Genomic DNA, 24944 nt, shown 5'->3' on the forward strand with positions numbered 1-24944 from the left:
CCTCCGCACAGATTCAGGAAAACCAGTTGTGTTTGAGATAAGTCGGTTTAGGAAACGTCCCACCCTCTATGTGATGTACCTGACACAATCTCTTCTGTTAATATTAATTTTGTTATTATTATTTCGGTATAACCTTTTAGTTTTTTCCCATTCTAAGATTTACTTCCGTTTCATGATTAGGCTTTGAGTGGGAAATATTTTTTTTATTTTCACAGATAATCACGGGGCTTCTTGGAGATGCGCCCCTTGGAAAGCAGTTTGCAAAGAATTCCAGCACCGAGCCCGTGTGCACAGTTATCCCTTTCTCCCCTCACCCTAGTACTGAGCTGTTTGTCCACCAGCAAAGCCTGCGAGCCATCCTGCACTCTACCCTAGAGGGCGCACTGCCTACACGTTCCGCCAACTAAGCGGCGGCGCTGGCTCCCAGGCTCCATAAAAGGGGAGGAGGCGGATCAGTTTCCTTCTCTCATTGAGAAAGCAGACGGGATTGGAAGGCTCGGCGTATAAAGCCGCGCAGAGAGCGTGAAACAAAGCAGACCGATTGGAATTGGACTTGGGTGAAGAGTCGCGGAGTCAGGCAGAAAACTTGTTGGAGGGGAGTTAAGAGCCGCTGCCTCTCCATTGCGCTGCGCTTAAGGGGTTCCCACCGGCCTTGCGATTTATTTTTTTAGTCTGCTTTTTATAGAGAGAAGTATATATTTTTTTTTTCGTCTGAAGAGAAAAATTCCTGTTCCAAGAGAAAATAAGACAACATCAATGAAGGAGAGAAGAGCCAGCCAGAAATTATCCAGTAAATCTATCATGGATCCTAATCAGAACGTGAAATGCAAGATAGTAGTAGTGGGCGACAGCCAGTGTGGGAAAACAGCGCTGCTTCACGTCTTCGCAAAGGACTGCTTCCCCGAAGTGAGTGTGACCTGCACGGCTCTGAGGGGAGCGGCCGGTGGGGTCCCCAGTCTGGAAGAGAGCGTCCGCTCGCTGTGATTTTCCTCTTCAAAGTCGCCCTCACGCCGAGCCGGTCTCCACTGCCACACTGCTCGGAAGGGAAAGTGCCCTGGAAACCTCTGGTGGGCTGGGATGTGCCAGCACCCTGGGCTCTTGATCCCTCGAAACTTGCTGGTTCCAGAGTGGCGAGCCGGATGGGGAAACCTGGGTGGGCTCTCGGGAAGGAGCTGCGTGTTTAGTGTGTAGCGGGGGAGGGGGCGTTTTTTTTTTTTAAATTGGGAGCTTGGGGTGTTTCCCATGAAGTGTTCAATGCACGTTAATATTTTTAATAATCACTTTGCCATTTTTTTCCTTCTTCTTCTGTCCCTTTCGTTTGTCCAGAATTACGTCCCTACGGTATTTGAGAATTACACGGCCAGTTTTGAAATCGACACACAAAGAATAGAGTTAAGCCTGTGGGACACTTCAGGTAAGAACACACCGCGTGGCTCTCTGGGCCAGTGCGCTGCGGGGCTCGGGATGTGGTGCCGCTAACGTGGCCCCTAGAGGACTCGAACCGCGGGAAAATGCTGTCCTTCTTGGGCAGGGGTGGCGATGGGGGTGATTGTGGCCTTGGGGCCAGAAGGACGCTGTGTGTCCGGGGGTGACGCCGCTGGAGCAGCCTCCTGTGGCCGCATGGCCTGTGCTGTCCGTCCTTGAGGCCGTGCCGAATCAGGCCGCCAGGGTGGCCGGGTGCTGGTGCATGCCGAGCAGCGTGGAGCCCTCCCGCTCGCAGAGGAAGCCCTTCGTGGGTGTCATCAACCATCTGGTTACGGAGCGGGGGGCGGGGGTGTTCAGGGGCGCAGGCTGAGCTGGGAGAAGATCCCCGAAGCCACCCGGTTGCGTGCGGGTTCCGCGCTGGGGGAGAAGGGTGAACGGCCAGCGGCGGCGCCCAGTGACGCCTACTGCCAGGAATGCGCTGGTGGTGCGGGCAGCGGCCACCGCGGAGCCTCCGCCCCCGCAGCCTCCGTGTCACCGGCGCAGAGCTGCTTCTGCGGCTGCCCGGGGTTCACTCTGTGCCAGCTCTCGGAACATGCCACTCCCTACCCCCATTGCTTCGGCCTCGCCAGCCTGCAGGGCCGCAGGCAGCACCGTTCGCCTTTGACCTTCCTGTCTACTTGAATTATTGGCGCCGTGGTGGGTTCTGTCCAGAGGTCTAGGGTTCAAGGCCGGGTTATTGCCTTCCCACGCGCCCACCCACCTACGTGGCACGGAGGTGGGGAGGACAGATCACCGCGGGTGGGAAGGCTGGCGCCCAGGCTGACTTCGGGGTAGAGACAGTAAGGACAGCACTGAGCATCTCCTGGTACCCAAGCTTTAGCAAGCCAGGCCGGAGGCGCCCCGGGAGAAGGCGTGCTGTTTGTAAAAATCATACCTTCTCTGGAGGAGCAGAAGATACCAGGAAGGGAGGGGAAAGACCAGTGCGCGTGGGGAACTGGGCTGCCAGACAGATTCGGGCGAAACTGGCAAGGAGGAGCGCACAAGCGCCAACACGCAGGGTTGCTGTCAGGCGGGGTGGCCCGAGGAGGAGCCCCACTCAGCTGGGAGTGGCCTCGTGGAGCTTCAGCGAGCTTCCCACACCCTGGGCTGGAACCTCTGAGGGACCTGGGGGATTAGACAGCGGGAGGAAGGGGCCAGAGTCACAAGGTCTCCAGAGGCAGCCCCGGCACAAAGGCTAAAGGAAAGTCTCGCACCGGCGCCTCTCACGGTCGGTGCCAGATGCTCAGGCTGCTGCAGTAAGAAGGATGGATCTAGTTTCCCCCTGGAGAGCCAGGCTCTTCCTTGAGCTGAGCCAAGGTTTTGTGTGTGTGTGTGTGTGTGTGTGTGTGTGTGTGTGTGTGTTGTTGTTGTTGTTGTTGTTGTTGAGGTTTCATACACAGACTCACAGACTTGATACTATAGAGAAAGTGCTAGTGGAATTCTTACTACTAGTTTCTATCGTCAGAATTATGGCATAGCGTAGTATTTTATTAGGCTCCCGTTCTCAGACATATCACGGTAATTGTTATGCCTAGTGGGCAGGACAGCTGGTGTGGTACCAGTAATTAGCACCAGCACTCCCTCTCTCCCACCGAGCCCTGTTTGGACAGCCCTGTTTGGACTTTGCTCGATAAGAATTATTTAGTCGTGCCGTGGAGCAGTGGGGTCTGATACAGTCTTTGATACAAAGCTGTGTTTAGGTCTTAGCTCCTGGTTACCAGGGATTTCTGTGTGCAAATCTCTACCTCCCTGGGCCTCATTTTCATCATCTGTATAAAGAGGGTAGTCGCTGAGCTGGATAATGTGCAAGATCTCCCCCAGCTATCACGTCTTGGCTTTAGTGTCTGGACAGGCAGGTCTTTTTGTTTCCTGGGACGTTGGCTGGCTTCAGCTCCTAGTCTCAGTGGATCTGGCATCCCGTGCTGAGGTTCTCACAGCCTGCAAACCAAGCCAGATTCTGAGCTGAGCCAGGCTTCCTGGTGGATTTAAGGAATGAGACTATTTGGATAAGAAGGGGGATGGGTGGACTCCTAGGAATGCTGGGCTGTACATCCCTGTCTCAAGCTCCAAGAGTCACAAGACCACCAACGGAGATTTTTAGATTGGGTGCCCATGGGCCGAACTTGCCACCTCCCTCCTTTTAAGAGAGCAAAGGCACAAGCCTTTCAAGGCCTAGCAAATAAACGAATGTGTATGAGCAGCTTATAGTGGGAGGCTGATGCAAATAGCACCAGATATTTTCTAGCCTTAGAACTATGTAGTTCACAATCTCTGCATGCAATAGTCACCCAATAAAACCTAAAGAATGAGCAAATTATTGATGATGTGCATAGTTGCCAGGGAGACAGGGCTCCTGGCATTAATTGTCACTGAATTACCTGCGCCTTAAGAATGGCAACTTCATAAATATTGCTTTTCATCAAATTAATCACCTGAAATGAAATCAGTAGTGAAACAATGGCTCATGTTTTTATTTAGTGAAAGGAAACCGTACGCATGTTTCTGCAAAATGTGACGGATTGAAAGCTGAATGCAGCAGTATTGTACTGCAAAATTATCCAGTTGCGAAGCCTTCCTTAAAATTTAGATAGACACAAATGGAAAAGGAGACACAGGGAATTATTTGGGGGTTCCACTGTGTTGTTTGTGAAGTGAGATGTTAGTTAATTAAACGCAGTTACAGAGCATTGCTTAAATTCTAGGAATAGGTTGTTTCTATCAAAAGTGGCGTCCAGTAGGAAGTTCATGCTTCCCAATAATCTTGCCATCTTTCCTATTCACTTGCTTTTGCTGACAAGCTCCTGAAGATTTTTTAAAACATTTTCTCACCCACAAAGACATTATTTTGTTGAGATGTGAAAATAGTTGCATATACTTTATGCCTCTTCTTATGTTTGATTTTCCCCACGCTACTGTCTTATCTCTGGAGAGAAGATCCAAACCAAGTTCATAGAGCCCTGAATGTAATGCCTTACTCTCTTCTAAGACTATGTGAGAGAGATTACTGTTGAGAAAATTGGGAGGGGAGAGAATATAAACTGTGCCCTATGGTGGTATTGCTATTGTATTCAGTCTTCCAACAGAAGAGCAAACATTAAGGAAACAGAAGCAATTCTTTTCCAGGCTTCCTATGTATGAACCACAGCTCCTCAGTGTCTGCCTCCCCCCCCCCCCCGGAAGCAGTCATGTGATCATGCATAAGCAAAACCGCCAATTAGAACGGGGGGAGGGGGGGGGAAGGATACCAGATAGAAGCAGAATATGAGAATTCATTGCTCTTTGGGAGCCCAGGCAGTTCAGTTACTATCTCCTTCCTCTCTGTTCCTCTTCCTTCTTTCTTTCTGTATCTACTATAAGCAGATCCCCTTTTAGACCTAGGATGATTCCGTCTTAGGAAGCACTTCATTCTTGAACGCTAGTGACCTCTTCCAACTGGTTCCCAATGTGTTTCCCCATGAGGCTTCCCCAGTAGTTTTGTGGAAGTCAACACAGTCTTTAGGTCAGTGGTTCTCAACCTTCCTAACACTGTGACCCTTTAATACAGTTCCTCATGTTGTAGTGAGCCCCAACCATAAAATTATTTTTTGTTGCTATTTCATAACTGTAATTTTGCTACTATTATGGATCATTATGTAAATATCTGATATGCAGAGAGTCTTAGGCCCCTGTGATAGATGTCGTGAACCACAAGTTGAGAGCCACTGCTTTAGGTGAGGAACAGCCTCCCTGTGTTTCCCCAGGCACCCACCAATCACAGCAGCCACAGTGGCATGGGGCCAATTGACTCTTAGGGCTACTAAAATACTCCAAAATTAACAAAATCTTTCTATAAATAGGAAAATCTTCAAAAATGAGGAATTTCTAAAGGTACTATTGGGGTCCCCTTCTTCCTTTTTACTGAGAAATATTTTCTTTTCATTAGTAAATGAGTTTATTAATGACTGCAGAAATGCGCTGGAGAATATTCAGAATATTTCCCAAATGAGATGTGTGTGTGTGTGTGTGTGTGTGTGTGTGTGTGTGTGTGAGAGAGAGAGAGAGAGAGAGAGAGAGAGAGAGAGAGAGAGAGAGAGAGAGAGAGAAGAGTTTTGGTACTTTAAAGTAAGAAGTGAAACCAAAGTAGTTCTAAGGGTTTGTGTTTGAAAAATCTGCTACGCTTGCCAAACATTGAAGCAATTTGTAGCCTGACGCCAAATGCCTACTAATAATAGAAAGTTTGTCACGTAAAGATCACCATATCTTTTCCTAGAACTAGATTGCAGGGTAATTTCCGCATACGTGATTTAGGGAGTAATAGCCATTCATGTCAGCTTTTAACCAGGGCAAGTTAATACACATTTTATTTAAGGCATATTATTAAAGTATTCGACTCAACTGCTGATTCCCAATTAATAACTGTGTTATTGCCCTGTGAAAACTCTTTTGAATCTTCATATGCTATGAACACCTTTCTGGTTCTTAATGCTAAAGTTAACACTTCCTGTATTTGTTTCTAGTATTATTTTTAAAAAAGACCTTATTCCCCACATTTTATACTCAGAGCAACAGATAAAAATCTTAGTTACTTGACATTGAAGACAGCCTTCAGAATAAATACAAATCTAACAAAAAAAGGTATATTTCAGCCTTTGCATCAAATTCGAAGGCCAGTCTTGATGGCAAGTGCCCTAACGAAATATTCCCTGGCAAGAATGGAAATGCTTCAACTGTTTTTGGAGACTCATCTTTGTATTAACCAAGGGAAGCAGTTTAAAAGGAGACTGCTTATTCATTTATTTTGTGATTTAAAATATAAATGAGCACATCTGGGCATGATATGAAGCTGTGATTGTAAAAGAGTCAGGTTTGCCATCTGCCAGCTCTGCTGGTGCTGTGAGGGGGAGGGGTGGGCTGTCTCCTGTCCTCAGGCTACTTCCATTCTACTTAGGGTGTGAAGACAAAACAAAAATGCTATGGTGATAGGTAGAAATCTAAAATACCCACACTTCCTCCAGGATAAAGTAAGAAACCGAATGACAAGCCCAGAGAAAGTATGGGTGCCGCCAGGAGCAAATACCTGTGGACTTGGACACGATGAGAAATCCTTCCCAGGGCATCTTTTATGAACTCCCCATAGTCAAACAGGAACTTGGAAACCACGGTTACAGGAAGAGGCACCTCGGTGGGAATGGTGGCTTCACCTGCAGCAACAAGACTCAAGAGACTTTGGATGCCTGTGCCAAGTCCAAGCCCCCACCTCAGGTCTTCCTGTCTATTAAAGCTCCCATAATTCCAACTCTCCTTTACAAGTTGACTCAGCTCCCCCAAAGTCCTTAAAGTCCCTTGCTCTTTAAAACAAGCTTACACTTAATGGTGGTCAGGGAAAACCCAGATTCTCAAAGTTGAGATTTCCAACCTGAGCGTCTCAGAGGTAGCTTAGAATTCAGGATAGGCTAAGAGTTTACAGATTCATCAGAAAATGGTTTTGATCTGAACAGCAGAACACACTCCAGGTATTTTGCTGAGTCATGATGATCCTAGGGACCTAGGGTGTCTAAATCATGCCCAGCTGTTAAACTGAGGCTTCCTACACTGAACTGTGGGCTAGGGTTAGACACAATTTGACTGGAGGCAAATCTTCATCTATCTCTAGACTTCTCCCCCCCCCCCACCTCATTCAATGCCAGCTTTTTTCGAATTTGGCTTTTTCTAAGTTGCACATTTGAGCAAGGTGTCCAGATCAGTCATTCTAACGCTCCTGAAGTAGCCAAGTGTTTCTTCATTAATAGTAATTTCTCTTGCATGGAAAAGGGACACCATGGACCCCCAGTTTCTCTACGTAGCTCGTGATGCATGGAAGGGTGTGCCAAATGAATCAGCTGGGCCTCTGTCTTTTTTTGATATCCTTGAAATGTCTTCTGGTTTAAACATATTAGCAACATTCAGAGAGTCCTTTTTTGGCAAAAATTCATACTTTTCCAACACAGAAAGCAAGCTACTTCCAAAGTTCGGGCAGGTGTTGAGCACAGTGGTTTAGGAACACAAGCCTAATGTTATAGCATGTGGAAAGTGAACGCACTTGAGGGACTCCATGCTCAGATAAACACTCTTGCATAGCCGTGGAAACAAAATGACTTTAGTCTGGACTGAATGATAATGTGACTTTTTAAAACTTACATAATCAGCCGGGTAGTGGTGGCGCACGCCTTTAATCCCAGCACTCGGGAGGCAGAGGCAGGCGGATCTCTGTGAGTTCAAGGCCAGCCTGGTCTACAAGACCTAGTTCCAGGACAGGAACCAAAAAAGCTATGGAGAAATCCTGTCTCAAAAATCCAAAAAAAATAAAAATAAACTTACATAATCTTACCCCATCGAGATCTGATTCATTGTGGATCCAATATCAGTCAAAAGGGAGGATTCCTATTATTTTCAAGTATCTCGAGGTTGAGAATTAATCAAAATGCTACTTAGAGCCATCAAATAGTGACGTCAGTTTTACCCCTCTGAGCTTATATCATATACAATTTTGTACCTGTACAGCCCGCAGAATCAGAACACACAGAACTGCCCACATGTTTTCCTAAGATCTCTTCATAATCTCCAAGAGTCTGATTCAGTAGAAGACACAAACAAAATATCATTAATGTGCCTGGTGGTGGTGGCATTTTGGGGGCATTGATGTCTGTGATACAGTCATTTGGGGGAAGGATTCAGCAGAACGTTAAAGTTAAACAAAATCTCAAGGTCTTGTTTAGACTCGACTCCCATTCCTGAGCCTGCTGCTCTCCTATGGCATCCCCTCTGGTGATGGCTCCTCATGGGGCTTGCTCCCCTACCCACGTGCCCTTGGTGAACACTAAAAGAACCACAGGTAGGAATTTATTTAGGGAGAGTGTCCATCTTACTTCATGGGTAAGGGGTTATGCTTTAATGCCCAGTAAGAAGGATTCCCAGTTTGCAGACTGTTCTAAAGCTTCAGTGCTTGAACTGGTTTCGCCTCCCTTTCAGGCATACCTCTTCTTCCACATGCGTTTAGCTATGTACATATATGGCGTGCGGCACCTCAGCAGTGGGGTGACTTCAGCAGGCAGGTATGTGTCTGAAGAGGGAGTTTCAAGGTGAGGCACTGGGTGACTATTCTTGGGCTGGAAATTTGCCTCTCACCCCAAATTAATGATCTTGAAGACAAGGGTGTGTAGACGCACCATTGCAAAAGTCTTTCGGAACTTTGTCGGCGTTTGCCAAACTTGGACAACGAAGAGCCCCCAAAGCAAGCAGGCTTGTTCTAATCTATGCCTGGATAAAGTCTTTCAGCTGGCGGGTGGGGGTGGACAGGATGAGACACTTGTTTCACATATAGCCCAGTTCTGTCTTTACAAGAAACTAATACAGCTCCCTGCCGTTTCCCTATGGAGAGACTGGAAGGTTACTTACTTAACAAGGACCTTAAGAACAGTGCTGTCTTTAAGGAAATGCTGCCATAAAAAGGTCCCTCTGCCTGAAGCCTATTCCACGTGCAGAGAAAGTTTGACTTGATAAGCAAAGCTTCATAATCTAGGTTTATTGGGCTTTTACTATAGTCCATCCTTAGGTACTGAAGTACAGACTGCACGCAACATCAGGACCATTTAGCACACCGGAAGACACGTTCAGTTAGTGCCTGATGCACTTAACTAGGGTCTACAGAAAAGAGTCTTACTGGAAACCTGCCTTCCCAGGGTTCTCGGGGATGCAGCAGGCTACAGGAGTCATGGGCTGGCAGTGGTCTCACTTTTTGGCTTACTCTCCACTCCTTCTTCTGGAGTCTCTCCTGTCTTCTGGCCTCCTCAGTTGACAGGGCATTCCTAGGATTCTTCCCACACATGCCTACTCCCCTTGTGCAATTGCAGGGCCCTATAGGGAAGAACACAGAAGAAAGGATCCTCTTACCCAATGAGCTGTTAGACATTTCCTGTTAGGCCGGTTCTGCAATCCTATCATTCACTTTCTTATTCTGAAAAGAAAAAAAAAAAAAGGAAACAATAGTTTTGTTTTCCTGAAAAAGAAATTGACCGTAAGCTCTCAAAAAACATCAATTGTCACAACTTCTGTGTCAAGTCACTGTTCTCGTTGGTGGTCACATTACAGTTATGACTAATGACTTTTGGGATCTGTTTTATTAGTGCCTCTGGGCACTTGTTGATCAAAAAGCTGCCTTGTTTACTGTCGGGGGTTGAACGAGGCTCAGATCAAAGTGCTGCTAGTAATTAGACCTTATTAAAGGGAATTCAGAGTTCCCGCTTCACCTCCGAGCTCAGTGGCTGCTTTCTCATGGAGTGTTACACTACATATGTATTTTCATCCAAACTGCGAAGCCAAATGCAAACAAAAGCAGAAACAGGCGCCCAGGAGTATCCTGGTTGATGCGAAGAGAACTGTTTTCTTTTAAAGTCAATCAAGAGGGTAAATTTCTCACTTATTTGCATATAGCCACTGAGCACAAAAGCTGCCTTGGTTTCTTTTCCTTCCTTCCTTTCTTCCTTTCTTTCTTTCTTTCTTTCTTTCTTTCTTTCTTTCTTTCTTTCTCTCTTTCTTTCTTTCTTTTTCATAAGCAAGCAATCCCCTGCCTGTGACAGAGGGCAGAGCATACAAAGCCAGATCCCTTTGTGGCCTTAAGACGGGTGGGGGAGGGGAAACGGCCCACAAAGGGCAGGGTGTTCTCTGCAGCCACATGGTGACTGGAATGTTGCAACCCGGCTCTCTGGATTTTCCCAGCAGTCCCAAGTTTAATTAAATTAGTTTTGCCCCTTTGACTTTCTTCAGTCACCTTTGGACAAGATGGTCTCCATTGTCCTGGACAATAGCCCCGCTCTGCCACGCAGCACGCGTGCAGCATCCTGTCCTGAGGGAGCCTGGCACCTGCGGATGCTAGTCCTGTCCCCGTAGGCCTGGAGACTGGAAAGCGTGAGACCTGAGCTTTCTGACACCTGTTCCGCTGACACAGGCTGGCCCTGACTGTGCGGGTCGGGTCAGGTCATTTAATCTAGCTTTGAAGAGGAGAAGAGAGGCTCCTCTGTCTTCGTCTGAATTTTCTTCTCCTTCCCGTCCTGCCTGGGAATTTTGTGGCTGGCCATCAGAAAAGAGATATTCTAATGCTTACAGCCAGAGCTGGGTGGAACGTGGAACTTTGGACACACAAACAAGGAAAGTTACAGTGGAGCGAGTCGGAACTGCAAAACTAATGTAAAACAGCCATATATTCGTATAGGGTAAAGTCGCCCCTCTCAAGAAAAGCTTAAACTGAACTCAAGTGAATTATTCTCATCACCTCCAATTTCTTCAAGTGGCTGAAAGGGTGACCGTTTTTAGCAACGTCCTCATTTTGTTGTTGTTGTTGTTATTGTTTTTTGTACATCTTGCTATTTCAAGTGACAAGACTTGTTTGGTTCAGGACTCTAACTGTGGGAAAGTACCTTCTCATGCAGGCTTTGTTAGCGCACTTCCGCCTTCCAGCAGCCAGTGGGAAGCTGCTGCCTTCCCTGAGAACTTCTTAGACTGCCTTCCCTGGTGACACTTTCCCTCCTGACCCCTAGAACATCCTCCTGTTCCCAGCTCAGCAGACTCACGTTATCTGTCTCTAAAACGTCTCATGAAGCAGGCACACTGCGGCCAGGGTTTGCAGTGGGTGCCCAGGGCTCAGAACACCTGCACCAACTACACTCACTTCTAGGACACAAGAACAGGCTCCAGAAGTTGTCTTTGTACTTTTTCCTTGGGACACGGTATCACGGAGCTGCTCCATGGAAAACTAATATGGAGATACCAGTGTCCCCGTGTGGAGTGAGACCAGCTCAGTCCACTCAGGCAGGCATCACACCTGTAATCCTCCTGCTTGTTAGAACCTTTTCCACCAGGCCTATAAATGGTTTATTATTTTTTTTGAAAGCTCCTCCCCACCCCCACTTCCTCATTTTGACTTTGACTACTGAAGTTTTGACTTAGGGAATACATACTGTTTTTTTCTTCCAGAAATGCAAAATTATGTAAAAATTAAATTCAAAGAAGTTTGAATGTATTGCATTTGCCTAGTAAGTGGTTTCCGTGTTGTCTGCAAAAGGGCTGTGTGATGGAAATCGGATCATCAAAGCAGCAACTGATAAGTTATCTTCAACTTCATAGTCAAACTATTTCATAACTCATAATTATTGACCTTGCGTGAATTCCCAGCGCTTGGAATTCATAAAGGTGCCTGAAAAAGAAAGTTCTAAATGACCAGAAAGTTCTGTGGTTCGGCTGATTGGGTGAGGACTTGCACTTTTAGAGGACTTTGGGTTTCACCAAGGCCAGGTCCTTGGATTATGTCCTGCTGTCGTGTGGCAGGTAGAACTGTGCGGAAAAGGTCACATTGTCCAAACATGGCATTTATGACATTCTTGGTTGTAGCAGGAAACGAACTTACACAGGGCTTGGGGTTAAGTGTAAGCAAGCTCAAAGGTCAATGGGCTTAGCCAGCCTTGTAACCGGAGACAGAGTGACACCCCTGTGCCTTGCTGTGGCTCTCTGTGCATCATCAGTCTTGCCTTCTTCCTCCCTCCCCCACACACCCCCATTCAACTATGGGACTAATCTTCAGTCTGGATCTTTTTCCCAGGAAGTAGCTCCATTTCTAGTGGCCGCTGCCCCCTAGCCTTTGACCACAGCGATAACACGGCCACAATGCGCCTGGTTAATATGTACGCATCTCTCCCTAAATTCCAGCGGCCACCTGGGTTTGCTCAGATCCCACGGATATAGGTTGTCACTCTCTTCGTCTTAGGATTGAAGAATCAGAGGCTCACCCAGTCCTAAAGCGCGGGCTTCTCCCCGTTGAGTGGTGAGAACGGCTTTGTGCCCAAGATCCCTTGGCCCCACACCCTCCCCGCTTCATCTAGATTCCCTCTGAAGCTAATCCTTGAATTCTATCAATCCGTATCTTAAGTTCCTGACCTTTGCAGGAAATGAAGTCCCACGCATAGGAAGGAAAGGCGCTCTCATCTTCTAGTACAAGTGAATGAAGCTGTCTTTTGTGTACGTGTTTGCATTTCTTTACAAGAAGGGGTATGTGTGAGGGTCAGGAATGAACGTGTACAGCAGGTGTTACATCATTACGGGGAAGGGGTTTGTCTCCGAGGGTAGAGTTAATAAAGATGATGGAGGATTTTGTCTGAGACCTGTGTGTTTTGTTTCTTAGGTTCTCCTTACTACGACAACGTCCGTCCCCTCTCCTACCCGGATTCTGACGCTGTGCTCATCTGCTTTGATATCAGTAGACCGGAGACTCTGGACAGTGTCTTAAAAAAGGTGAGTGCCCAGTCTGAACTTTTGCCTTACGTTCTCTGATGAAACCCTGGGAACTTCCACACCAGAACAAGGTTCCCACACACGAATGCCAAGAGTTGGGGTCGTTAATCTGCTTCATAAAATTCAGAACAAAATACTTTTTATGATCTTCCAATGTTTGTTTTTTGGGGGGAAATGATGTAGACCTACAAGAAGGTCCTACCTGAGCCTTCTCTTCATTTGCCAGACTGTCCCTTATGTATCTGATGTTGATCTCAACTCAGATATGGACCTTAATTCAATAGGAGTTATTTTGCCAAGGCAGTTGTATTTCAGTAACTTATTGAAGTTAGTATAAGAGAAATGTGTGTAACAGGGCTTGTCCCTAGACATGACACAGTGTGAATTATAATCAGGTGCATACCAAATACTAGTAAACCATCAGTTATGCCGAACATGTATGTTATCACAGAGCTCTGGTTTCTGGAAGCAAAGGTGGATCAGATCCTGCAGGTGGAGGCAGAACTAGCAGAAGCTATGGACAGAAGGAACCAGGGCTAAGAGGGATGGTACCTGTTGCAGTTGGGTCTTGAGGCCTAAGAAGGCCACTGTGTATGTGTTCAGGGCTGATGCCTGACCTTTGGTGGACTTGGCCCCCAAGGTAGTTATAGGAACTTGTTGTCAAGGAGTTTCACAGAGTTCAGTGGGGGCAGGGAGTCTGCTTGGCCTGCAGTAATCTAGGCTTTGTTCTTTGGTAGTTCTTGATGGTCGTAAGTGCTTGTAGATGGGGCAGCGTACTAGTCACCCACTCTTGTGGGTGCTGTGGGGTTTGAGAGCGAGACTCTAGCTGCACTACCCCTCTTCTCTATGTACAGCAGAGGTGTCTGAGAGCCAAGAGTGTCAATGGGTTCCTGGGGCCTGGTCAGAGTGAGGAGGAGGAAAATAAGAGGCACCTGTGTAGATGTCTTGTAGACCAGGCTGGCCTCGAACTCACAGAGATCTGCCTGCCTCTGCCTCCCGAGTGCTGGGATTAAAGGTGTGCGCCACCACCACCCAGAGAAATCTGTTAGGAATACACCTTCCCTGTCTCCAGAACCTGTAAACAAGTACAGGGGGGAGCCAGAAACAGTCACACAACTCATAACAACGTAACGACGTGCCTGGCTGAGTCTGAAGATGAAAGGGGCTCTTATTTACTGGAGTTTGTATTTGATGTAGTATTGGGTTATACATAATTTATGACAGAAAGCTTTTCTCATGTCCTAATTTGCTTTTGTTACTTAAGACTAAACAAATAGTGACATTGGACCTATACATATTAATACAAGGATTTTACGTTTGATTGAGGCTTAAGGCTGATGGTAACTTCATCTGCCTTTTGTCTTAATCGAGTCTTGAAGTCCATTAACATTGGAGAGTTCGGAGTGACTTAAGGTAGAAAAGATTTCTTATTCTGGTTTTTTTTTTTTTAATTTTTAAGAGCATGTGGTAGATAGAGACTCTTAAATAACCGTGGGAGGGAAGAAAGAGCAAACCTCAAAGGACAGGCCAGGCACTCTGTGGGTTACTGCCCTCCATTGTTCTGGGGTTCTTGCCTATGCTACACCTTGAGACTCGAGGCCTCCTCCCCTGGTGGCCTCTTGCATCACTCTCCCAGAATGCCCCTCTTCTCTGGTATTACACTTAGAAAACGTTATTGTCCCCACTGCTCTGTGAATCCTCAGAGAGACATAGCTACATCTCCATCGTCATTACAGTACTTCACAGAGCACAAGAGACTTCTGTGGATGGGAGTAGAGGGGTCTCGGGCCCTCTATCCCCTCATCTCTGGGAGCAGTGATTTTCTTGGGGCGCTTGGCTCCCATCCTGATGATGGAGAACTCAAGTTAGAAAACGCAAAGTCATGAAAAGTCCATTTACTTGCTGTAAAGGAAACAGCTGGACTCTGTGCCAGGGACTTCTGGAAGTTCTAATTCCGGTTAGGAGAGGAAATAGTTAAATTGTAGGCGTGACAGCAGTGCCTAACAGTTAAAAAAAAATAAAATCCGAAGTTTATGGGCTACAAAACTAGCTGCTGTCCTGTACTAGTTCTCTGCGTGAGCTAAGGTCTGCGTCCATTCAGCCACTTGAGCGGAAGCTCCTTGAAGCACATTCTGCTTTACTAATCGTAGGCCAGAGACTTCGAACTTCCAGCACATGGTAGCATGGCCCAGTCTTTCATCGTGGAGTCTGTGAAATGCATCCTTTTGCTGATGTGGGCTAATTCTTCTGCCCAGCCTCCCACCTGGTAATGAGAAACTCAGCATATCCGAGGATGTAGTCATGCATTTGGATATGGCATTATTAAGGTGCTTTTGTCCTTTATTAAATCCCTCCATAATTAAGACATTGTTGAAGCCACCTTCTGTTGATTCCCGATACATTCATTGTGGGAGGAACCAGTGAGTCACGCAGAATAGAAAGCAATATACACAGGCACTCTACAGTTTGGTATCTGCTTACTAATTAAATACCAGCTTGCTTCTTCATTTGAAGTTGCATTCCAACGTCTACCAGTGAGAAAATTGTTTTCATTGTATGCATGTCAGTACTTTGTTAAATTTCCTCTCTCTCTCTCTCTCTCTCTCTCTCTCTCTCTCTCTCTCTCTCTCTCTCTCTCTCTCTCTCTCNCTCTCTCTCTCTCTCTCTCTCTCTCTCTCTCTCTCTCTCTCTCTCTCTCTCTTCCCTAGTGGAAAGGTGAAATCCAGGAGTTCTGTCCCAATACCAAGATGCTTTTGGTTGGCTGTAAGTCTGACCTGCGGACAGACGTCAGTACGTTAGTGGAGCTCTCAAATCACCGGCAGACGCCCGTGTCATACGATCAGGTATGTGCTGTCCATGGAGAAAAGTCCCCTTTCAGCGAAAGTGAAAGGAAGGGAATATTGTTGGTAATAGATACAATGTAGCAGTTTTTCAAGAGGTGAGACAGCGGTCAGCTGAAATCTGACATGTTCTGCCATTCTGTAGTAAAAACCATCAGGAATTAGGGTGCATATACCGTTGATACCCTTGGATGCTTCTGCTCGCCAATGGTATTAAGATTCAGTGTGTTTAAGAGAGAATGTGGTCAACATCAGTGGTTCTCTTGAAGAGAGGTCAATGTCCTCAGATGCCCAGTAAAATCCTAAGTCAAGTTGTTAATAAAGTAGACCACTTATTGATGCCAGCCACCTTTGGGACGTTCATCATATGTGGACGGCCCCAAAGGAAAGAAAATCTGTTTAAAAATCACATTCTCCTAAAACTCACCACTAGATTCTAAAATTGTTCGTGGCAAACTATCTACAGCTGTACGTGGTATGTACATTTAAGGTTTTCAGTTTTAGGGTTGGGGATACAGCTCAGTAGTAGAGCGCTTGCCCAGCAAGAGTAAGGCTTAGGGTTCCATACCCAGCAAGAAAAAAAAAATCTTAAAGAAAAAAAAATGACTATACTCACCTTCTTATTAGAAGGCACTCTGAAGTTTGGTATCTACTTACTAATTAAACACAAGCTTCCTTCTTCATTTCCTATTAACAAGCTCAATATAATCATAGACACTGATTACTTAACTTTCACCAGCCCTGTGTGTTGTACAGCCTGTTGACTGGGGTTGAGGGTCATTCATAGTAAGAGAGGAATGAGAGCCTCGTGAAGGACCGGAATGGACTCTGGGGGCCAAAGCACCTTTGTCAGATCTATGTGGAAGACAGCGTTTATGGTTTCAGTATGAGACTATGCTTCCCAGTGGCCCTGCTTGTGAACTATGAGTTACCCACTTCTTGGTTTCAGGTAGCAGTGAGGGTCACATGACACCCTTGTGTCTCTGTTGTCTCTTTGAGTTGTCCTCTTGGGAGTTGGGTGCTCAGGGTTCTACTGTTTGGACAAATCAGTATTTTGGAAGCCGTGGGGAGCTAGAGCAGTTTCTACTGAGTAACATAACTAAGGGCCTTAGGATTGGATATTGAATATGTAGAAAGTTACAGAGTAGCTCATTAATAAAAAAAATATGTTTTTTGCACCACTTGGGAAATCCCTATTTGGCATATTTGGCAAATAATCGGCATATTAGGTATTTTCCCACGCAAGACTGTTTTGTGGCATCTTAACACTTTCCGACATCTCTCCAAAGTCTCCCTGCTGATGGAAATTCTTTCTTCTACTTCACAGGGAGCAAATATGGCCAAGCAGATCGGAGCCGCCACTTACATCGAATGCTCGGCGTTACAGTCAGAAAACAGCGTCAGGGACATTTTTCACGTCGCCACCTTGGCGTGTGTAAATAAGACAAATAAAAACGTTAAGCGGAACAAATCTCAGAGGGCCACAAAGCGGATTTCACACATGCCTAGCCGACCAGAACTCTCAGCAGTTGCTACAGACTTGCGAAAGGACAAAGCCAAGAGCTGCACGGTGATGTGAAGTTTCGCCGTCTGTAAGGAGGACGCGGGCATCTAGTGTAAAAAAAAAAAAAAGATAAAAAATAAAAAATAAAAACCAAGAGCAAACCGGAAAGATGGAGTCCAATGAAGTGCACAGCCAAAGTCACATAGACACAGGCTTAGGAGGCCCTTGCAAGGATACCCAGTGTTTGGAATCCTGTTCTTAGGTTGGGCATGTAGACCGCGTGGTGAGAAGTGAATATGTTGAAGAGTTTTGAAGTGTGACTTGACGAATATGCCAAAAACAAAGGGAGCTACAAACGGGCTGGAGGAAGAGGAGCGCCAGTACCTCCGAGAAGAAAATCCATGCTCTGAATGGTGCTTGCCCGTTTTCGGTTTTGTTTTTTTCTGTTTTTGTTACAACCTATTCATGGATCTCTACTTCGGTTTGATTTTTTTCCCCCCAATGTTTTAATCTCATTTTCAGAAAGTATATATTAGTATACCGTCCTCGTCGGGGAACTCGCACTGTGACCTTAGCGTTTAGTTTTCTAGGGGATGTGATCTAATTTCCTCCTAGCTCATCATTAAAATGGAAATTGTATCGGGACCCGTGGGATTTCGAGAGGAAAACTTCACGAGGCTTTGAGATTCTTGACTTCCTGAAGGTCGCGGCTGCAGGAGATGGTTTGAAAGCGAGGCTTTGGCGCGGCCTTATGGGATGCGTGGACCAGCACTGCGAAGCTCGCATAGATCAAATAGAAAAAAAAAAAGAGTGTTGCTTTATATCTGTCTGATGGTTTTGTTCATCCTTGTGGTTGTCATTAACAAGTGGTAAATTGCTCAATGTAATATTTTGTGCGCTGTTTAGAAAAGAGTGTGTGTGGTTTTGTTTTTCTTTTTTTTTTCTTTGCCATCGCTGATAAAAAAAATGCGAAGTCAAATAAAAAGTGTCTTGGTTTGATGTGATAGAGTGAACTCAAAGAGGAAGCAGATGGATACTGTTTTCACCAAGAGATAAAGGGCGAAGGGATTGACGCAGAGAGCACAGTTTGTGAGTGAGGGTGTCTGGGAGAAAGTCGTGTTTCAGATAACACAGAGCAAAAAGCTCTGGTACCTGCTATGCCCCCCAGACTGGCAGCAGATAGTGAACTGTTGCCTTAATGCCACCTCCTTCAAATGAACGTTGTCCTGACAAAGGCCCCATGTGCCCAAGATTTCGAAAACCCCAGATAGAAAGGAAAAAAAAAAAAAAAAAGCCGCCTATAATGTCAGCCTTGCTATGCGCCTAGAGCATTTGTCATGTGACTGCTAAACGTCACTTAACCAGATTCAGGCGAGGCCGGGTTCGACGCTTGATCATGGATAGAGTGAGAATCAGCATTTAAAACAGTTGAGCAGTTCCTTCCAGAGAGGATGTCAGAAAGGACCCTCTTCTAGGTGATGCTTGCTGAAAACAAGCTTGTTTTTTTTTTCCCCCCAATGATGAGGCTTCGTTTTTGAAGCGCTGAAGCTGTGTTTCCATTAAACTGTGGCAGGAGGGGAGATTAAGATAATTACAGCACCCAGTTCTGTGTCTTACAAGCACTTTGTCTCTGCAAGAAAATGCCATTTCGATCATTTCCCATAGAAGTCAGACATTCCGCCAACACAGCGTGCTTTGACTGGCGTGGCGTTAGGCTCTGGGCAGTATTACGAAATAGCTGGCAAGTGCTTTCTGTATTTAAATATTGTAAAAAGAAAATAAGTTATATAACTGTTATAAAGCAGAACTTTTTGTTGCTTTTCTTTTTTTTTTAATGTTGAAGTCACTTTGTATGTTCGTTTGGTCAGTGTTTCCACAGTATTTATTAAAACGTACGTGTTTTTGGTTTTGTTTTCTTCAAATAAAAAAGTAACCATGTCTGTCTACCTGGCATGTTTCCTCCTTCACTGTTTAGCGATGCTCCTTCCAGGGTGACAGCAGAATCCGAACTAAGATTTATGGAATTAGCAAAGTTCAGAATTTGAGTCTCGGCAATACTTTCTTGGAAAAAGATGAATCTATGTATAGAAGATGTTGTCATATCGTTTGAAAAAAAGACACAAGAAAATGGGTCATACTTCAGTGATATGAACATATACAAAACGAGGCACGATAGTGGATAGGATCAATCTGTAAAAAGTTAACAGAATTCCCTGGAAGTCTTTCATAGTGAAAATGAATGGTGCAGGCCTAGGTTGGACAAGGCGATCTAATGTGACCTTAGTGTGTCACCTGGGGACCTAAAGATGCCCTTGCAAAGCGTATTCTTGTTCAGCAGCAGGCTTAGCTCAGGATCCAACTGCTGCAACTTAGTGGAGGCAAAACAAAACAAAACTAGACTCATTTATGACGGAGGCATTGTTCAATACAGAACAAGAGGATGCAGACATCCATGCTGATATGAAGACTGTCAGGTACACATGGAACAGCGTAGCAGAGGGGTAGAGGAGGGGGGGCGCATAGGTCCCATCGGTCCAGTTGGTTGTCTTCAACTAAAATGTTTACACATTTTGACACAAAAGCCTAAAAATATTCTGTAAAACTTCCAAACTATGGTTCAACATAGCTATTTCATAGAAAAACTGCATCCTGTGGCTTTTAAAAAAAAATGGCTTTAGAAATCTTTTTTGGTATAGTCGCTTATTTAGAAAGAATTCTCAGAAGAACAAAGCAGAGGGGAAGCCAGAGGCTCCTACGTGAGAGAATGCTCTTAAGAGCATGGGCATCATGGGATAGCTGGCTGAAAGCTTTGGGAGCACAGACATTTACTGAATATGTTTGTAACTCTTTCTTGTCATCAGGAACTAAAGGAAATAAAAGCACTGTTCCAACCCAGCACTGGGGCGCTTCCATGCCTACATCTGAGTCAGACTTGCAAAAAGAAAAAAAAAAAAAAACTTGTTTCTCAACAATCTCTGTTACCAAAGAAAGGGAGCTGGGGAGAGGAGAAATTCTGCTGACCTTGACTGCTTCTCTGGCTTGGCAGTAATGTCCCCTCTGGTCAGCTCTCAGTCACTTTAATTTATTGAAGCCATTGGTCTACCTTTGCCCTGACTTCTGACGCTGGTATACATATTCTGCCTACTGTGTGCACAGTCCTTTCAATTTATTGGTGATTACAATCGAAAACTTTTTAAATACTGAAAGGTGGTCTTCCAACTCGGAGTGAGACTTTGTGTCTCTCTAACTTCAATTAGTCTTTTTCCAGAAGCAGTTGCTTAGAAGAGTCTAGTCTTACAGAAAGGATGTTTTGAGTGTGAACTGGAAAATAGGCCTGGGGATTGGGTGTATGGAAAGCAAGCTTTAAATGACCTCCTTCTTGAAGACCCTTGACTCTTTGTGTGTTTTATCCTCTTCTACATAGGTTATTTTGATATCAATAATGGTTCAAACCGTAGGGTCTTCATTTTGGTCTTTTTTCCATTCGTTCACCAGGTGTTTCTTGAGTCCCTCCTGGTATGCTCAGCACTTTGCTGAGTTGAGCATCTAGTGCAATTAAAACTCACTCTCTGATGGAGAGTCAGGGAGAATTCATAATGAAATGTAGTCAGGGCGGACAGGCAGGTAGATCACACCAAGATGGGCTTATCCACACTGGCATGAACTGACTCATGGATACCAGGCTGCTGGTAATAAATACTTCTGTGAGTAGCCAGCTCACCTGCTAAGCCACATTCACCATGCTGTAATTCAGTGTGCAGGATGAATTCTCAGTGTACCCTAATGGCAAGCCTCATTTAGCGACAGAAGAGCAATGACCTATTGCCAGTCATCACCGCATCCTTCGCACAATGACCAAAATTTTAGTAGGTTGTTCAAGAGTCACTAGGAGACAGTCCTCCTCAGTTAAGCCTGGACACACCCCCAAAGAGCCATCGGTAATATTATATACTGGCTTTGTACCTGGAACTTTCTCCTGTAAAATCTTAAATTGCTGAATAAAACTTAAAATTGGCGTAAATCCATAGGATCCTATTACAAAGTTGAAATTATTTCTAAGGCATTAGTACAATACAAATTAATTATAGACATCCTTTATTTGAAGCTAGAGGCTTCATTATTTAGTGTTGAAATATGTATTTTGTGACATTATAAAATATAATTCTGAGCAATCTCACACCATTCACCCATGTTCCAATACAAGTATATGCGGTAAGTGAAGAACCATCTAATCAGTATTCGGGTGTAGCGGCTGGTTATCTACAGGGCCAGTTGGAAGACCCACGAATAGAAGTCCAGTAAGCAGTGGAGAACACTACAGTTCCAATGCTCTTCCAGTCCATGAGTGTGGTGTGGTGTTGGGACATGCGGAAAAAGAACGCCATAGCCACAGAGTTGTGTGAGCCACAGGATGTGGTTGCATCTCCTCTGGCCTCCCTAGCTCTTCATGCTCCCTAAACCTCCCTCTGGTTCACACTGTATCCTCACACCTGTCAGCCTGTGGCCTCCCTTCTTTCATCCCTATCTTGTCCCTGCTTCTTGAGAGGTGGGAACATCATACGAAGACGGAAGGAGCCCCACCAATGGTTAACATTCATGACGTCCACAACCCAGGGCTCCCGGAACTGTGCAAGGACTAAGGAATTCCATAGCAATAATTGTGAAATCCAACCTAACTGGATGCTGTGGATACCAGCATTGAAATAAAAACTGGAAAAGAAAAAGATTTGACCTTGACTGCTGGAAATCTTTTGCTTTGTGCCGAATGGTTGGTGGGTATGATGAATAGTGATGGGGCCGTCAGATGCATTAACCATATTATGCTGGTTGTGTGGTCTTTATTCTGAGGAATCCAGTTAGAGGAGGACACTGCCTCATTCAGCTTTATTTTCTCCAAGGCATGTCCTCAATAAATTGCTATCTGACATGTTGAGGAGTTCCCTGAGAGGGAGCTACTTCTCTACACAGGTTATTCACGCAATCGCAGAGAATAGGGAAGGAAATAGAAAACCAGAGTCAGTTCAAACAACATAGTGGCTCCCACGGAACTGACAGTCACCTGAGCGATTTAGGTAAGTGCCACCAGTGGGCTGAGGTGCTGCATGCCACCATCAGGGTTCTGCGGTAAGAGCTTTCCCCTCTTAAGACACTGTTGTGTATTTCCTGACTACTGTATACTTCTTTCATTGGTCTTGCCTTCCTAGTATGCAACTCATCCAGTCCTAATCTCTATTCACTTATTCTCTAAGACTTATCATCATCATCGTCGTCGTAGTCGTCGTTGTTGTTATATAATCATGAGTTATTATTTATCATTCATAATTAAACCTAGCCTTTCAAAACAGGGCCAAAAGCAACCAGCCAATATGACCCTTATTATGTTTTAAAATGGTCTAAAATAAAGAAAAAAACTGAGCTGGACATTCTTGGTCAGCTTCTGGTAACAAATTCCTCAGTTTGTGGACAGGTTAAATTCTCTTCTTCCCAGAGAGCAGATGCTCTAGGGTAGTTTGAGATTCCCAGCACTCAGCTGGAGACTGTGGCTGAGTCATCACTACATCCTGAAACCTGCTGCAGTAGGCTGTAAGCTGATGAACGAATGAATGACTTGAACTAGTAAAACGAAGGATGTGTCCAGGACTGTCCGTTCCTGATCTGCTTGTCTCTAGCACTCAGCATCTGAAGTACTCTCTGTGGTTCCGCAGCAGCATATTAGCCCCAAGAACTAGGAGAAACAAACTTCTGTTCTTTATGAGTATGAATTACTCATTCTTAGACATTCTGTTATGATATCCATCACGAAGGGACTCAACAGTATGTAAACACATTCCTGAACTTTTGCCTTTCACTGCCTTTTTATACAACTGTAGGGTTTGTATACCGCTATTCTCACCTGTAACTTCATTACTATCATTTTATTTAAAACCCTTCACAAATTTTCCAGGCCTCCACATGAACAGTGTAGAAACAGGAGGTCTGACAAATCACTGGTGGGGGCGTTTCCTTTATTTTTTACGGCATCAGTCAGTGGGTGACCTGTTAAAAACTCAAGCTGCAGGCATGCAGTCTGCCATCTTTTCTGACCATTCTTCATATACTCAGCCACACAAATTCTCTTTCTGCATTTTCCTTCTTACCACATAGCATTCATGAATACAACTCTTCATACAGAAGTGTAGCATATTGAGTAAGCAAAAGCAAGCAAGCTCAAGGTATAGTAGATGGCTCGATAACGACTTCCAAATCATGCCCATTGTCAGATGTAATTGAAACATGAATGCTGCCTTCTATGGTGGAGGAGACTGACCCTTCTAACAAGCTTGGGCCCCACAGAGCCACAACTCATTATAAAAGTCGTGTAGGTGGAGTCACAGTCAGCCAGTGGTGGGGTGACACCAGAGGAGAGGAGAGGAAAGGAGGGGATCCATCTGCCTACAAACTTCAAGATATCGTTGTTTTTTAATGCTAAGTAGTACGCCATTGTGTAAATGTAATGCATTTTCTTTATCCATTCTGTGGTTGAGGAGCATCCGGGTGAATTAGGTTCTGCTTGCTATGACTAATGCTGCTATGAACATAGTAGAGCACATGAGCACATGGTGTGATTGGGCATCTTTGGGTGTAAACCCTAAAGTAGTATTGCTGGGTCTTGAGGTAAATTGTTTCTTAATTTTTAGAGCAATCACCATACTGATTCTAAAGTGACTGTACAAGTTTGCACTCCCACCAGCAATGCAGGAGTGTTCCCCTTACCTCACATCCTCTAAGCATCAGCTATCATCAGTGTTTTTGATCTTAGCCATTCTGACAGATGGAATCTCAGAGTTGTTTTGACTTGCATTTCTCTGATGGCTATGGATGCCAAAAAAACAATACTCAACTTCAAATGGAAAAGCAAAAAAAAAAATCAAGGTTAGCCAAAACAATCCTGTGCAATGAAGGAACTTCTGGAGGCATCACCATCCCTTACTTCAAACTCTACTGTAGAGCTACAGTAATGAAAACAGCCTGGTATCTGCATAAAAACAGGAAGACCAATGGAATCAAATCAAAGACCCGGATATCAATCCTCTGAGCACTTGATTTTTGACAAAGAAGATGAAAATATAAAATGGAAAAACGAAAGCATATTCAACAAACGGCGTGGGCATAACTGGATAGCAACCTATAGAAGAATGTGAATAGATCCATATCTATCATCATGCACAAAACTCAAGTCCAAATGGATCAAAGACCTCAACATAAAACCAACCACACTAAACCTCAAAGAAGAGAAAATGGGAAGTACACTTGAACGCAATGCCACAAGAGACCACTTCCTAAATATAACCCGAGTAGCACAGACACTGAGAGCAACATTTGATAAATGGGGCCTCCTGAAACTAAAAAGCTTCTCTAAGGCATAGGACATGGTCAATGAGACAAAATACAGACTACATATTGGGAAAAGATCTTCACCAACCCCAACCCCATATCGGACAGAGTCCTGATCTTCAAAATATACCAAGAACTCAAGAAACTTGACACCAAGAAAATAAATAAATAAATAAATAAATAAATAAATTAATTAATTAATTAAAAAAAACACATCTGTTCTTAAAGGGGCATTCAGATTTGTCAAGTCATTTTTCCAGCTCCATAGGTCTGGAAACAGATGGCAAAGGAAAGTCCCAAAATCCAAGAAAAATAAATAAATCTGGCTGTTATTCCCTCTCATAGTTTGGCTACTTTGGTCCTTTCTCTGAAACCCTAGAGAGGTGGGAGGAAAGTCCCTTTCAGCTGGCAATCTTGAGACACCTTTCTTAGAGCTTCCTGGCATGGCTGCAGTTCCATAACTC

At 44.9% G+C, this 24944-nt stretch overlaps 1 protein-coding gene across 1 annotated transcript; it reads left to right on the plus strand.

Annotated features, from left to right (window-relative positions):
• The first annotated feature begins 522 nt into the window (after positions 1 to 522).
• Positions 523 to 19052, plus strand: Rnd3 (Rho family GTPase 3). Its single transcript, XM_050139956.1, has 5 exons — positions 523 to 906; positions 1327 to 1414; positions 12653 to 12762; positions 15471 to 15605; positions 16930 to 19052. The coding sequence occupies exons 1-5, from the start codon at positions 757 to 759 to the stop codon at positions 17179 to 17181; spliced, it is 735 nt and encodes a 244-aa protein (XP_049995913.1). The 5' UTR covers positions 523 to 756; the 3' UTR covers positions 17182 to 19052.
• Positions 19053 to 24944: the final 5892 nt, after the last annotated feature.

The sequence above is a fragment of the Alexandromys fortis genome, unplaced genomic scaffold, assembly GCF_014885135.2.
Source record: "Alexandromys fortis isolate MF-2015 unplaced genomic scaffold, M_Fortis_MF-2015_v1.1 scaffold_33, whole genome shotgun sequence".
Taxonomy (NCBI): Eukaryota; Metazoa; Chordata; class Mammalia; order Rodentia; family Cricetidae; genus Alexandromys; species Alexandromys fortis.

What these genes read in the sequence shown, in the direction of transcription:
- Rnd3 (XM_050139956.1), top strand. Translation starts at nt 757, where the DNA reads ATGAAGGAGAGAAGAGCCAGCCAGAAATTATCCAGTAAATCTATCATG. An exon ending in CAAAGGACTGCTTCCCCGAA is followed by an intron (nt 907 to 1,326) that starts GTGAGTGTGACC and finishes TCGTTTGTCCAG; the next exon opens with AATTACGTCCCTACGGTATT. An exon ending in CGCCCGTGTCATACGATCAG is followed by an intron (nt 15,606 to 16,929) that starts GTATGTGCTGTC and finishes TCTACTTCACAG; the next exon opens with GGAGCAAATATGGCCAAGCA.